Source organism: Drosophila eugracilis, unplaced genomic scaffold (assembly GCF_018153835.1).
Source record: "Drosophila eugracilis isolate 14026-0451.02 unplaced genomic scaffold, ASM1815383v1 contig_2088, whole genome shotgun sequence".
NCBI lineage: Eukaryota > Metazoa > Arthropoda > Insecta > Diptera > Drosophilidae > Drosophila > Drosophila eugracilis.
In genome coordinates this window covers 7,719,019-7,734,763 of record NW_024572964.1, presented here as the reverse complement: position 1 = coordinate 7,734,763, position 15,745 = coordinate 7,719,019, and the positions used below count along the sequence as shown (strand labels likewise).

Genomic DNA, 15,745 nt, shown 5'->3' with positions numbered 1-15,745 from the left:
GTAATTATATTGCATACTTATGCGCGGAAATATATTTTCGTAACCTAACTCAGATTAGGATAACTTCTTTAAAGTACAAAAGTTCAAAGAATTTTAAGTAAATTAATATATAATAGAAAAGATAAGAGTCTTAAAAGATAGTTCAAAGTTAAAGTTACCAAAAATGGCGATATTATTTCTCTTCACACACACTTACCAACAAAAACACACACGCATACAAACTAAGCGAACTTCACTTGCCCCTCAATAACTTTTTGCTTTCCCGCTGATGTATTCAAGAACAGCTTCTTAATGGTATTTTCATTTGTTGATGATATATTTTTTGGTTGATTTTTAACAACAAATATAAATAGGGCTAACCAAGCTTTTTTGGAGCTCTCTGGTTGCTCCGGCGTAACTGAACGTTGCCCAGCCCGAAGGCGCTTTGATTTTTTGACTCTCACTAAGAAAAAAAAAACTCCCCATAACTCCATAAATACGTACCGCTTAAAAACCCCCCAAAAAACAAAAAAAAAATACCCCTACTAATCTACAATTAAGAGTTCCCCGCCACCCTTAAGTCGCTTTGGCACGCTGTGGGTTTTTTTGACAACCGTCTCACCAGGTAAACCGTTTTAACTGCACTGCTTCTTATGCGCTTCGTAACCAAAAATCTAACAAATTACGTATATAAAGCTTATGAATATCTCGTTTTTGATTTGCTGCATATTTATTTAAAACGCTTCTTACACGACAAGTCGGGTGCTTAGATGCATAAATTAAGTGCGCTCTCCGGGCGAAATTCAATTGGCGGTCTTTCATTTTCACTTGGAACTTGGAGCTCTGGAGGGCGCACCGCATTCGTGATTAGCTGTAAAATTATAATTTATACAAATACTCTTGCATAAACATGGAAAAATAAGCTGCTTTAAGATTCATTTGCCTTATTCGCTATATATATATATATATATAACCTTTTTTTGGTTGCCGGCCAGTGGGCTGCTGCTGCTGCTGCTCGGTCTGCTGGATAAATGCAGAAGCTCCTTTGTTACCCTTGGCTCCTCTCTTCATTTTTGACTTGCAGCTTCCGAAAACTCCACTTCATCTACTACTATGCTCAATGTGCTGTGCTTAATTAACGAACGAATAAACAAGGCGAACGCTCAAAAAGAATGAGTTCGCAAGAAAAAAAGGAAACGATTCCGCCTGAAAATCCTTCGAAGATGCTATGAAACTCGCGCTTATGCTTCAATTTGGTTTTGGCCTCTCTAATCGCTTAATATATTTCCACACCGAAAAAATATGAGAAGGGATTGTAGTTCATTTCATATAATTACAAGTCTATGTAGATTTTCATAAATTAAACTGAAGTAAAAGTAAAAGTTTTCTAATTATTAAACAAATCTCTAAGTACTTAACTTGCTCCTAGACCAATTTTTTTCGGTGTATCAAACCCCTTTCGCTTGTGTGAGTCTGCCTGATTGCCTGTGTGTATGTGTGTGCGTGTGACTGACAAAACGCTTAAAACCTAATCTTATTGCAGAGCAAAGTGAATTAAACCGCAAAGAAAAATAAAGAAAATAAATTAAGGAAAACCGACCGAAAAATAAATGGATAAGAAACTTAAAGCTTCGCAGTATTTGCTAATGTAGTTGAGAATGAATGTTTTTTAAATAGAAAAGCGGCCAGCTGGCTGACGTTTTTGTTTCAGCATGCCGACTGTACATAGTAGAGATGCAATTTTTTAGTTTGCTCTGTGCCATCTGCATGCGCGTAGTAGTGCTGTGACAAATGAATTTTAATTTCCATTTATTTATGATTTGCTTGCTCTCCATTTCGTTTCGTTTTCCTCGGTTCTTAAGCTCTGGTTTTAATTCGTTTTTTTGGTTTTTCGGTTTTTCCTCCTCTACTTCTCACACACACAGAGAGAATTGCTCCGTTAAGCTTTTTCCACCCGATTTCGCCAGTCAGCCGCCCAGCCTTTGAAGGGGGAGGTGGTGTTGGCAATTATATTTATTTTCATTTGCCAAGCGAAGAGCTTGACGTGCACAGTTTTCCCCAAAAATTTAATTTATTTATTTTGCCAATGCTCCATTTCCCAGGCTGACGCTGCTGCTGTTGTTGTGTGCAAAGATTTTTTTCCGTATTCGAATTAGACACGCTGTCACCCAACTCCCAATCCAAAAAAAACGCTTTGTACTATGCAAAATAATCCTTGAAAAAAGCAAAAAAAAACATAATAACCAGAAATCATTTTAATTAATAGTGAGCCCTGGGCCAGCTGTTAATTTCATTTGGTGCTCTATAATTTACTCCTTGTTCGGGTTTAATTTTTAATTAATATTTTTTTCGTTTCATTATTGGTGCACAAACAAAGGCTGGCAATTAAATGCAGCTGCTAAGTAAACAGTTTATAATTTATTGAAAACGCTCCAATCCACTGGAATGGGATCAATCTTTTTTTTTATTATTATTATTAAAATCCCATTTCATTGTTTCGCTTTTTTGGTGTTTTTGTTAGCTGCTGCTGCGTGTCCAAACTATAAAGCTCACACCCACGTTCACATTTATGTTGCGCATTCTATAATTTCTATGCAAATATATATTTTCCATTTTGCTTCTGGCATGCCTTTGTTATTTAATTTATGCGCCGAATATACCAGAACATATTAAGCCTTTTTTGCGATTTTTTCAAAACAACCAACATCGAACAGTGAGGCACAGAGCGTGGGCGAATCAAAGAAAAACACACAAAAGAGAAAGCGATCAATTTGAATATAAAACGAGAAACGAAATGAAAAATAAAATCCTTGCACACCAACAAATTATAATAATTAATTTTCCCCACGGACATTCCTAAATGATTTTCCTTAAACATCAAACATAAAACATAAAAACATCAAAGAATAAACATTAATTTTTGTTCAATTTTTGACTGAGTTGCATATGAAAATTCTTTTTGTATTTGATTTTGAAGCAAACCACCCAAAAAAAAAAAAAGCAAACTATCCTTTTGTATATTAGTTGAAAAGTTCCTACTATATTGCTACCACTATTCAAACAGTTTTTACATTTGTGCTAGGCACAATGAAAATCTTAAGATCGTAAACAACAAAATTCTTTTATGCCGTTTTTTACTTTGCCAGAAATCTTCACTTTTCCTCTCTGTCTCTGTCTCTATCTCTCTATATCTCTCTCTCTCTATAAGAACCATTACTTTTACTGTATGTCTTAGCAGTTTTCTTTTGAATCATTCGTTCTACGCTCCTAGATATTTTCCGTGTAAGCTAACTTTCTCTTCATATCACGCATACGCCCCGTAGTGCCACCTCGCTGGATTGTCGAGCCCGTCGACGCGAATGTGGAGCGAAATCGACACATTATGCTACATTGCCAGGCGCAGGGTGTCCCCACACCCAGTATAGTGTGGAAAAAGGCTACAGGTAAGATAATTCAACTAGCAAAAGATACGTTTTGGTAAAGTTAGGAAGGTGTAAGGATTAACAATACCTATTTTAAAAAAAGAAACACATATCCTTACCAAGTTAACCCACATTTTCTGGGGCTTCAAATGACTCTTAACAGGCAGTAAATCAGGAGAATACGAGGAGGTACGCGAGCGTCCTTTCACTAAACTCCTGGGCAATGGTTCGCTGCTCCTGCAACATGTTAAGGAAGATCGCGAGGGCTTCTATCTGTGCCAGGCCAACAATGGCATCGGCACCGGCATCGGAAAGGTCATCCAGCTGAAAGTGAACTGTAAGTATTTAGCTGAGAGGTGCGCTGCCGTGGCAATTTGGTTAATTGCAATGCTGAGGGCCCCGGAGGAATCACCGCCGTAATTAAAATGGGCAAAATGTTCGCCATTTTCAGCATCGCCGTACTTCTCCTCCACGTCCCGTTCCGTAATGGTGAAAAAGGGCGACACAGCGCTGCTGCAGTGCGCCGTTAGTGGGGACAAGCCGATTAACATTGTTTGGATGCGCTCGGGCAAGAACACCCTGAATCCATCAACCAATTACAAGTGAGTGCACTGAGGCGGGTTTCCTGGGCAACGAAAGTAATCTTGATGCATTCGCTTTTAGGATCTCGGTGAAGCAGGAAGCCACGCCGGACGGAGTATCCGCGGAGTTGCAAATACGTACTGTAGATGCCACCGATAGTGGTCCGTACTTCTGCAGGGCCAGCAATCTCTATGGAAATGATCAGCAGCTGGTGCAACTGCAGGTACAGGAGCCCCCACTGCCACCCAGTGTGCTGGAGGCGGCCATGATTAGCAGTCGATCGGTGAATATCAAGTGGCAACCTAAGACCTTGGGCACCGGCGATGTAACCAAGTACATAGTGGAATTCCGCGAGGCAGATCGTACGTATAGGATTTTAGTTATAGAATTAATATAGCTTACATCTTAATAAGGTTCTCTCCCACCAGCATTGTTTGTGGAGCAATGGCAGCAGATGGAGGTCAAGGATCCGCCGCATTTTAATGCCATGATCGAGAATCTTAAGCCGGCGACACGTTATGCCTTCCGGGTGATTGCCGAGGGTTCGGCTGGGCGAAGTGCACCTAGTCAGGAGCTAGTAGTTCGCACGGAACCACAGCGACCAGCAGGACCTCCCTTGAGTCTTTCTGCCAGACCTTTGTCTTCCACGGAGCTGCTCATAAGTTGGGTTGCTCCTTTACCAGAACTACGACATGGTGATATTCAGGGCTATAATGTGGGCTATAAGTTGTCAAGCTCGGGAAATACGGCTTATAACTTCACTTCTGTTTCGGGAGATGGTGATGGCGGTAATGGAGAGCTTCTACTCAGTGGACTGGCAAAGTTCGCTAGATATACTGTCGTGGTGCAGGCCTTTAACCAAGTTGGACCAGGACCCCTTTCGGAACCCACTGCTGCTCAGACAATGGAGGATGGTAAGTGGAATTCTATTAAATCAGTATTTATACCCGTTACTCGTAGAGTAAAAGGGTATACTAGATTCGTTGAAAAGTATGTAACAGATAGAAGGAAGCGTTTGCGACCCTATAAAGTATATATATTCTTGATCAGGATCAATAGCGAAGTCGATTGAGCCATGTCCGTCTGTCCGTCCGTCCGTCCGTCCGTCCGTCCGTCCGTCCGTCCGTCCGTCCGTCCGTCCGTATGAACGCTGAGATCTCAGGAACTACAACAGATACAAAGTTGAGATTAAGCATGAAGATTCTTGAGGTCCCGGGACAGCGCAAGTTTATTACAGCATCTTGCCACGCCCACTCTAACGCCCACAAATCGCAAAAAACTAAAATTGCTGAAATCTCACGAACTATTGGAGCTAGAAAGTTGAAATTCAGAAATTATAATCTTTAGATGCTAGCGCATCTTAAAGTGGTTCTACTATCCGGCCACACCTACCCATACGCCCACAAGGCTCAAAAGACCGTTTTCGGATTTTCTAGAAAAGTTGATATCTCGGTAACTATAGGAGATAGAAAGTTCGGATCAAGCATGTAGGTTTTTAAAATGCTCCCAATGCGAATTGGTTCTTTCCGATTAAGCCACGCCCACTCTAACGCCCACAAAACCCGAAAAACCAAAAATGCAAAAATCTTGAAAACTATAAAAGCTACACAATTTTGCTTAGGAACACGTATTTAAGAGATGTCTTTGCAACTTGCCACGAAGTTGCATCCGGCCACGCCCACTCTAGCGCCTACAAACCGCGGAAAACTGTGGCGTCTATAATATTATTATGAATGCCTTCGTTTGACCTTGTGTAACTTATTTCTGTTAATATCTATCGATTTACCAAAGATTTTTCAAATTGAAACATTATTTCGCTATTTATAAAGAAATTAAGGTTATAAGCCTCACATGGGCAGTGACGTCACTATAAGCATACTCAACATACTTCCTCTGACAATAGGTGGCGCATTGTGAATTTCCACTAGCAAAATAATATTTTAAAATTTTGTAAAACAGTAACGGGTATCTTATAGTCGCGGCACTCGACTATAGCGTTTCCTCTTGTTTTTTTTTTTAAATTTTAAAAATTTTATCGACTTACTTACATTTCCAACAGTTCCCAGTCGCCCGCCGGAGGATGTACGTTGTGCCGCCTTATCCTCGCAATCGCTTCAGGTGTCCTGGCAACCACCGCCAATCTACCATACTAATGGCCTCCTCCAGGGATATAAGCTGATATTTGAGCCCATCATCGATGACATTCAGCCAAGCAAGGATGAGGTTGAGTCACGGAAAACCACGGCACTTACCATGGTGCTGACAGGACTTCGAAAGTACACCAACTACAGTATTCAGGTTCTGGCTCATACGCGAATGGGTGACGGAGCCGTATCGAAACCATTGTTTTGCCACAGCGAAGAGGATGTCCCGGAGGCTCCGGCGGATATTAAAGTGGTGTCGAGTTCATCGCAATCCTTATACATCTCCTGGCTGCCACCCACCGAACCCAATGGAGTGATCACCAAGTTCAGTCTGTACACCCGAGTGGTGAACGGTCGTGAGGAGCTGAACAATGAGAAACGTAGTCTTCCATCCCAGCAGGCTTATTACGAAGCAAAGGGTCTGCATCCGCATATGGAGTATCAGTTCTGGGTGACGGCGAGTACTCGAGTGGGTGAGGGTAAAAGTTCCCGAGTATCCTCACAGATCACTACAAATCGTGTGCCTGCAAGGATTATATCCTTCGGTGGTGCAGTGGTTAGACCCTGGAGATCCACAGTGACTTTACCCTGCACAGCGGTGGGAAAACCTAAAAGAGAGTGGTTCAAATCGGATGTGGCACTGCGTCAGGGTGGCATGCATAATTCTCAACTGCTGGACAGCGGAGATCTGATCATCTCCAGCTTGCAACTGGCTGATGGAGGAAACTACAGTTGCCAGGTGGACAATGGCATCGGCACTGATCGACTTACGCACGTTCTTATGGTCCAAGTGCCACCAACAGCTCCGACTTTGTATATAACGAGTGCCACCTCCAGTAGTATACTGATGCACTGGAAATGCGGCTTTACGGGCAATGCACCCATCACCGGTTACACGTTGTTCTACCGGAGAGCTAATGGAAACACGGACGAGATGCAGCTGTCACGGCATGCCTCGAGTCATGAACTTAAGGGCTTGGTGTGTGGCAGCCCGTACCAGATCTACCTCAGTGCCCAAAACAAGGTGGGCACCTCGCCAACCAGCACCATTCTGCACGTGCGCACTCAGGGTCATTCACCGGGTCATCCTGCTTCTACTGCCCTCTTGGCACCCAACTCAACCTCGCTTATGGTTCGATTGCACTCCTGGCCGGACAATGGATGTCCCCTTCTATACTTTGTCCTGCAGTACAGGGCGGTTACCGATGATCCGGAATCGGAATGGGTGCTTGGTAAGTACAGAGATATGATATATCCCTTTACAAATTAAACATCAAGATTGGAAGCCAAGTTTGCTAACAAGCGATCACACTAATAGGTGTAAGAAACAGTCACACTAACTTATCTTAGCACACAATGTATTCCTCTCCCTTACTCTACCATAAAGATCGTGCTAACGAACACTATGTGTGTCCCGTTCGCACGACAGCACATTCATTATGACGCCTACCGTTAATATGCTTTTAACCTTCTGCTGCAGTATCGAATGCCCTGAAGCCACAGCGTCGTGTGGTGGTCAACAACCTGCAACCATCGACCCTTTATCAACTTCGCATGGAGGCACACAATGTAGCTGGACTCTCGCAGGCAGATTTCTCATTTGTGACCCTGACCAAGGATGGAGATCCACCACCGCCGGAAATCATTCATCGTGGACATCGCGGTCAAACCACTGTCATATTCGCCAATATCAATCTGCTCATCCCAACCATCGCAGCGATATCCGGAATGTTATGCACCATTATCATGGTCATCGTCTGCTACAGACACAGTAAGTATAGCAGTTCGTATTTGAGTAATTGCAGTGATCCACTAATTGACTCAGTGCTTAAAAATGCACAACCGCCCGCAGAGCAAAGTAATATTCAGAAGGAATCACTCGAGAATCGTGCCAACTCAGAAGCTGCCCAGCGGGAGCGCTATTATGCCACCATTCACAAGGTGTCCATGCAGAACAATGATAAGATTCCAGGTAAGTCAGCTTACAAGGGGTCCACAGAATTCTCTGCAATATAATAAAGATTTAGTACAAAACAATAATTTTAATTTCTTGGAAAGTTTTAGCAAAGAACTTCCATGAATAGCCCTTGAGATTTCTGTGACACCCTGTTAATACTATTCACTCGATCAGCATCGCTAACAGCCCGAGGACTTTTCCACAGAAACCTCTGAGGACATCTCGCCATATGCCACCTTCCAGCTATCGGAGGCTGGGGGCAACATGTCACAGCCGCACCATGGCGGCCCGGCCAACACGCTGCTCCACTCGTTCATGTACCACGAGCGGGCCTTGGCCGAGGGCTGCTCGTCGCCACCACCAGCCGCGGTACTGAACCCACCAACCACCACCCATCACCACCACCACCACCAACGTCCACTAAAGACAATTCATAATTATTATCAGACCTCACCGTTCCATAATATCGTGCGTTTGTTTATTCATTTCTTTGATTTAGCTCTCTCTCTCTCTCTACTTCCATTGATCTGTGTGGTCCTGCCACATTTAGTGTTTTCCTAAGTGTACTACGTGCTTTTTATGTTGTTCTCTGCTCGTGTATTTTTTTGCCCTTCAGTTCACATTAATTGCAATGCCGTAAATCATGCGAAGGGGGTACTGACTGCCCCTGGAAACATGTCACCTGCCAATCTTGAGTTACCCTTTCATTTGTTCGAGAAGCGTACAATCCCCAGGCGCTTTTGTAGTCGCTAGATGCTACATACCCGCAGGGTGATCCAGATCCAGACTAATTTCATGCTCTGTTCCATGTGCAGTCCAAGAACCGGAGGCGCCACTCAAGGAAGACGGAGCCGGAGAGCGAGGAGTCGGAATCGGACCAGGACCAATTGACCTCCAGTCGCACCGAGTCCTCCAACCAGCACGAGGGCAAGATCAAGCACAGTAAGTTCAAGTTCAGGAATGGATATATGTATTTTATTGGATGAACTTAAAACGGGCTGTACCAGAGCCCTTTGTTCAGATCATTAAAAAAGTTTAAGCTCTCTTTTTTTGTATCCATCTGCAGTAAAAGCTCGAAGGATGCGAATATTACCATATTAGTTTTTACATTTCTGAGATAATTATATTTAAGCTTTCCTACTTCTTTCGATTTACAATTTAGTTTTATTTTTTATTTATATCAAATTTGATAACCAAGATTTCGAGAAAGCTTTCACTGCAGAAGAACGTTTCTGTTCTCAGTTCCCAGGCTTTTATGCTAAAGTAAACTGCCAGCTGAACTCTCTTTTTATGTTGCTTTGTTTTTGCAGACTCTAGACTAATACAACACTTTCCAAACCACAATATCTCGATAACATATCTGTAGTAGGCCAAACTGACACAGCACCACAAAAACTACACCAACTACTAAGATCAGGCCAACAAATAAGACTAAGCCACCCAATTTTGTAATTGTTAGTGCTAAGTTAGCGATAAGTTTTTTTTGACGTTTCTTATTTATTATTATTATTATTGCTCCCTTGCCAAAAATGACAAAAAAAAAAAAAAAAAAAAAAAGAAAACTATCTATCAGCCCGCTCTTTATTTTTCTGTTCTTTTCTTCCCCTACTAACATCTCCGCCTGCGCTGCGATCCACCATTGATCCGTTGATCCGCTGTTGCGATAATGCTAATTTGTCATTTAACGCAGGCATCATCTACCATGGAGCACAATCAAGCACCTCCTCCGATCTGTCACCAATGTCCGAACAGAAATCATTGCCCCGCCGCGGTCGCTCCAGGTATCATCATCAGCAATATCAGTTTTCCACCAATACCACACCGCGCCACCACAACAGCAACAAAATGAACAACAACACCACCAGCAACACGAACACCACAGCCACCAATACGACAGCCACACCATCGACATCGAGCAATTCGAACAAAATTTTATCGCCGCGCGGCGGAAATTTAAAATCCATATCGAGCACCTTCAAATCGCAAGACTCCATACAATGCCACATACCCACATTGGTCAAGTCGCCATCGATCAGTACACAGCAGCAGAAACAGTTCCACAAACAGCAGTTGCAGAGTAGTAGTAACTCCCAGCATAGTAGCTCCAATCCAAACAGTAGTAGTTTGAAGCAACAGCAGCCCCTCTTGATCACGCCCAAGCTCCATCAGCTAGAGGCCAATGGCCAGGAGCTGTTGGGATTGGACGGGATCGGTAATAGCCCGTTGGTAGCCTGCATGCCGCCCTCCTCACAGTTCCGACCCATTCCTCACAAGTCCATAATGCCCGCGCATGAGCCACCGCACCACCACAACCATCAGCAACCACATCCTCAGCAGCAACAGCAGCAGCATCCGGGCACGTTGCTCAACCCCTCGACGGCCATGCTCTCCTCCAAGTTCTTCACAGCTCCAACGCTGCCCAAATAGGATACGGCCAATGGGGGGAGTGAATATGTTGGTGGTGCCATGGAGGCCATGGACGGTTTCGGCTATGACAGTGGCGAGATCTCCTGCACCTACATGGACCCAATAGATCAGACATGAGACCTGGCCTACGGTGAGGTGTGTGGTCCCCCTGAGGGGGCCCGTTAAGGCTTTTTTCGCGACATGGTTGATCAGCTGAGAAAAGGGTTTTTAACTTTTCCTTGAAAGATATAAGTTATAATCTTTGTCCAATGTAAAGTTTTCATTTCGTAAGAAATGAGCTAGAATTATGCTGGGAAAATATAGCTTTTAGCTATCATGCATTGGACTTCCGGTTAAACAAGAAATTGCTTAGCATACTTTTAGGCACATCATTTTTGAATTTACTTAACTTTTGAGAGTATTTATATCAACTTCATATCTTAAAAATTCCCAAAAACCTCAGCTGATGAACCAGTTCATGAAATCTGTGCCCACCCACGCACACCCAACCACACAACCAGACTAGAACTACACCACTAGGTCTTTAACCGAATGAATGCTTGAATGCTGTGGTTGCAATCAGAAAAAAACCAACTCTGGACCCTTTCTTGTACTTGCACCCCCTTCACCCCCCAACGATCGTCACCCACCAACCTCCCAACCCAAAAAATAAAAACACGCATCCAGGGCCGGCATCCTGCGCACGCTGCATCCACTCCAGCTGCAGGCCGAGTGCACCACCGGCGCCTTCCATCGGACCGAGGACGGCGGCCTTGGCGAACGGATTGAGCTGGCTGAGGTTGAGGTCGATGTGGATACGATTAAGAAGTTGAAACTGGGGCAGAGGTCATCGCTTTGGTCTCGACCTTCGTCCACCACCTCCCAGCTCCAGCAGGAGCACCAACAGCAGCAGCAGAAGCATCACCAGCAGCAACAACAGCACCACCAGCAGCAGCAGCAGGCACCACAGCAACCACACAAACGAGCGCATTCAAAGTCACCGCAGCCACAACAACAACAGCCACTGCAACAGCAACGCCAACAACAACATTCACCCGCTCCTGGCCAAAAATTGCTTAGCGAGAAATCGGATTATTCGATATCCGTCTGAGACATTGGTAAGATCTGATCGCAAGATCAGCAGATAGGATGAGGCCAGGCCCCCTGATAGCCAGAAATTTAGCAGCAGCCGGGCCGGTTTTTTGTACATTTTTATAATGCATTTGTTACCTTACCACCCACCCCCCAGAAAAAGAAACAAAAACAAAGACAAACCTCCACTCCACCACTTTCGGAAGAGCCCTAAACCCAGTAATAACCTCCTGCCCCCCGCAAAAAAAGAACATGAATAACACTCAGTAAACTTTCGGACAATCAGTATCAAAATTTTTGCACCAACCATCCAAAAACCAAAAACATACCGAATCAAAACACTTCCCATTATAAACTCCTGCCCGTATTTATAGAGGTCATACTACATTTAAGTATTAACGATTGTGCATGCTATATATACCCACTTGTATGTGAATGAATATGGCATGTGTCCAGAAAGAACCCAGGTCAGTTGTCGAACTTCCAGAAATGTTGTATGTATATATACTAATGTAGTCTCTTAAGTATCCAAAACGACTAATGCGTATATCACTCGAAACTGTAACTCAAACTACTAACTGCAAAACTATCGCAAACTATCGTATCGTATCGAATCGAATCGAACTGTTTTTCATCGTATGTAGAAAGGATGATCTTCTAAGTGTTGATGTCTCGAATAGTAATGAGTGTTTGGCCTACATAGCTACTCCTAAAGTAGTTTTGCATAAGTTTCGGTTTTTGTAGTGCACCAGGGCGATGAAACGAGGAATTTAATCTTGAAATTTCAACTAAACCAAAAACTCAGATATATGCTGTGTACAAATTTATATGAATGTATATTTATATGTGTCCGTGTACGTGTCTACGTTATGAGACAGTCGTGTGCTCATGTATATAGGATATATACCGATATATATACAATCGAAAGAATACTCATTTAGTTGTTAGCAAATCCACATAATATAATTGTAGAGTATTGATCATATTTTGTAAATAATCAAAAGTAAAACCCTCAAAGGACTGACATGACTCCACTGAGAGAAAAACTCGACTCACACAGAGAAACCAAGTAAAGCCACAATGAAAATGTTAACTAAATATATTCGATATAGCCGATGTACACACACACACTCGAATATGTCGCCAGCTGAATTTGAGTATCAAAGCAGTAATCATAGATAATATGACATGATATCGCAGTAACCACACATTAGTGTTTCCATTACAATAAACTGTCATTCGTCGAGTTGTAGATAAATGTTTTTAAAAGCGAATTAATAAAATGAAAATGAATGAGTAGAAGAATCAAATACAAGTCGTAATCAAATTTCGAATTATTACCAACACTCAATCAAGCAGCAGCAGAATGAAACGAAAGCCAAGTTAGGAGCAGACAAACAAACTACAAATTAATATAACTCTTAGTTTGTATCGAATAATCCAAAAAATAATACGAGTACATAGCTGTATTTTAAACTAGCCTACAAAAGCATAAGAAACCCCATTAAACAGTCAAATAAAATCGATGAGATGGATAAGGAGAAGTCGACGGAGTAGCAGAGGGACGAATTGAACCCATTTCGGAAACCATGTGCCAAAATTTGTTTTTAGACAAAGCTCTCTTAAATTACGAGTAAACAATAAATAATGCAAGCCATGAAAAGCAAGTAAATAGCAGCCATGAAATATGAACATACGAATTAGAGCCACAGAATCCACAAAATAAAGTCGCAGATTAAGGTGTTCACTTGGGGCAATTTATTGGGCCCACAGCATAAATTCTTTTCTGTCTCATTTAAATTAAATCCAAAAAACAAAAAGAAAAACGAAAACGGAAATTCACGAGCCAACAGCACTCTTTGTTTATATAGCGATTGCGGCATTAATGCCGCAGCGATTTTAGTCGGTTTTTATATGAATTTATTTGTACGAAATGCAATGAAATGGTTTATTACATTTAACATCGAATTTTACGAATTTATTATAACAACAGCGAGTTGCGACTGCAAGGAGCAACCTCACAGCAAAGTCTACAAATCAAAAGAGAAATTAACTTAATAGATCACAATCAAAACGAGAACAAAACCAATTACTTATACGAGAGGAAGAAACAATTTTTATGTTTAACATATAATTAGCACAACAACTACAAAATAAAAACTATTAATGTAAAAACAAACGGCATTTAAAAAATATAAGAAATATTTAAAAATAATAAAACATTTGAATTTCATTTCCGATTTTTAAAGGTAAGAAAAATATACATTTTTTATACGAAGATCTAATTTTGGAAAAAATTAAAAATTAATATTTCTCAATTTTAATCCCAATGGATTTAAATTCCAATTACAAGCTCTTCAAGGTATCAGATTCCTTATTCCAACCATTTATGACTTTGTTATGATCCAAATTTAGGTTTTTGGAGAGGAAAATCTGAGATAACCAATTGTCAAATTTTCGATAAGGGGTATAATCATCTTTTTTTCCAAAAATAAAGAAAGAAATTTGACATTTTTATCTGTGAATGAAGTTCGACTAGGAATTAGAAAACAAACTCAACGAGATTTGACATTCCATATTGGGACCATTATTGGCTAAGTTATGTAAAATGTTTAGGGGAAAAGTCAGGGAAAATATTGGTAAGCAATAGACGCTATTTGTTTTCTGGTCTTTTAAGTTACAAATAAGTTAAAACGCAATTTAGAAATTTCATAATACATTTTTTATTTATTTTTTTGTAGATTTTTATTATGTGCTCTTAACATTTAAAATGGGTAATGGATAATACTGAATGTAACCAGATACTCACACTGAAATCCGAACGGGCAGAGCCAGGGGCAGTGCTCGGGATCGTCGGGAATCGGTGTAGGACCTGGAACGAGAACGTCCATGAGAACGACCACGCGAGTGACCACGGGAGCGGCCGCGGGACCTAGAACGATCCCGTTTCCTATCTTCCCGAATATGTCTTCTCCTGGGCATTATCTCCTCCTTCTCCGACGCCATCAGTTCGCAGTCACTATTGCCGGAACTGGAACTGGAAGATGAGCTAGAGTGATGACCATGTTTACGTCCCCTGTGTCGTTTTTTACCTCCATCGGAACTTCGGTGCTTAGGTTTGGTCCCCTTGTTGGCGACCTGAGATTCCTGCTCCTTTTGGATTTGCTTCATCACATCGTTCAGCATTTTCTGGGCCATATTGGCCTTACGAATGAGTTTCTCCAGCGACGGGGTGGCCATGTCCTCCACTTCAACGGGAGCAGAACGTGGCAATTGGCCGCGGCAGCCTTGACATGCCTCGGGCACCGAAATTGGCGCAGTTTGCTCACGTGCTGCGTTATCAGATTGCGACATTTTCGCACTAGTTTACACCTGACTCGATAAGAAATTCACTCAACACCTTGTTTTCTGATTTACTGCTGCTTCTGGACTGGATTTAACTGCTGTAACTGTTAATGCAGCTGCGGGAACTGCTTCACTTGAACACTCAAATTTGACTGGCTTCTGCGGCATTTAGTTGCTCAGCTTTTATAGGCGATTTTGGCGCCAAGCTTATCGCGAATTTCGCATTGTAAACATTTGCATTTGCTTATCAGTCAAATACTAATACAACCATACTAAATAGGTGACGTCATTTGGCTATTTTTAGCCAAATTCCTTTTATGTTTCTATTAATCACGTGTTTATATGGTTACATAATTTCATAGTAAAACGTAACCTTAAAAATATTTCAAAATCATGTGAAATAGTTGAGATTTTAACTAATAATATCACAAAACTTTAAATTGAATTTTAAATATTAATATATATTAATATCATTATGCAATTTAATAATACCTTCTATAAATAATTATTTTATATCATGGAATTATGAAATAGGTCCCATCACATGATCCGAACATTTCATTTATAATTTCGCATGAAAATGTAACCTAAAATTTGTGAAATATTTCATAACTTGAAAAGGCTGTAAGAACTTAAAGATTAAAACGTGAATTTTAATTATTTTAATTAAATAAAAATTTAAGATTTAATAATCACTTTATAAAAGTCTGAACCTATTGGGGCATGATGTTTTCAAAAAATGGAAATCAAATATTTTTAACTTTTTGTAACATTAAATTAAAATTTGTTTACAAAAATTTGACTTAACAAATTTTTAT

At 41.3% G+C, this 15,745-nt stretch overlaps 2 protein-coding genes across 19 annotated transcripts in view; one reads left to right on the top strand and one right to left on the bottom strand.

Moving 5' to 3' along the window:
* Positions 1–13,790, top strand: part of LOC108107817 (Down syndrome cell adhesion molecule-like protein Dscam2) — a 32,518-nt gene extending 18,728 nt beyond the window's left edge. For 3 of the 17 annotated variants that reach the window (XM_017215549.1, XM_017215548.1, XM_017215561.2), the window contains 11 exons: positions 3,303–3,422; positions 3,565–3,738; positions 3,853–4,003; positions 4,065–4,345; positions 4,397–4,897; positions 6,043–7,359; positions 7,608–7,898; positions 7,953–8,099; positions 8,290–8,453; positions 8,900–9,026; positions 9,775–11,274. In XM_017215549.1, coding sequence (XP_017071038.1) covers positions 3,303–3,422; positions 3,565–3,738; positions 3,853–4,003; positions 4,065–4,345; positions 4,397–4,897; positions 6,043–7,359; positions 7,608–7,898; positions 7,953–8,099; positions 8,290–8,453; positions 8,900–9,026; positions 9,775–10,511 — 4,010 coding nt within the window. In that variant the 3' untranslated portion in view covers positions 10,512–11,274. Of the gene's footprint in view, positions 1–3,302; positions 3,423–3,564; positions 3,739–3,852; positions 4,004–4,064; positions 4,346–4,396; positions 4,898–6,042; positions 7,360–7,607; positions 7,899–7,952; positions 8,100–8,289; positions 9,027–9,394 lie in introns of those variants that run through there. The other 14 variants (XM_017215564.2, XM_017215563.2, XM_017215551.2 and 11 more) reach the window with 9 other exon arrangements.
* Positions 13,791–14,297: 507 nt separating this feature from the next.
* Positions 14,298–15,068, bottom strand: LOC108107663 (arginine/serine-rich coiled-coil protein 2). 2 transcript variants are annotated; one of them, XM_017215251.1, is made up of 2 exons: positions 14,675–15,068; positions 14,499–14,619 (listed from the first exon to the last, which is right to left on the bottom strand). In XM_017215251.1, the coding sequence occupies exons 1-2, from the start codon at positions 14,934–14,936 to the stop codon at positions 14,588–14,590; spliced, it is 294 nt and encodes a 97-aa protein (XP_017070740.1). In that variant the 5' UTR covers positions 14,937–15,068; the 3' UTR covers positions 14,499–14,587. The 2 variants fall into 2 exon arrangements, with proteins under 2 accessions (XP_017070739.1, XP_017070740.1); XM_017215250.2 differs by having other exon boundaries at positions 14,298–15,068.
* Between the last annotated feature and the right edge of the window lie 677 nt (positions 15,069–15,745).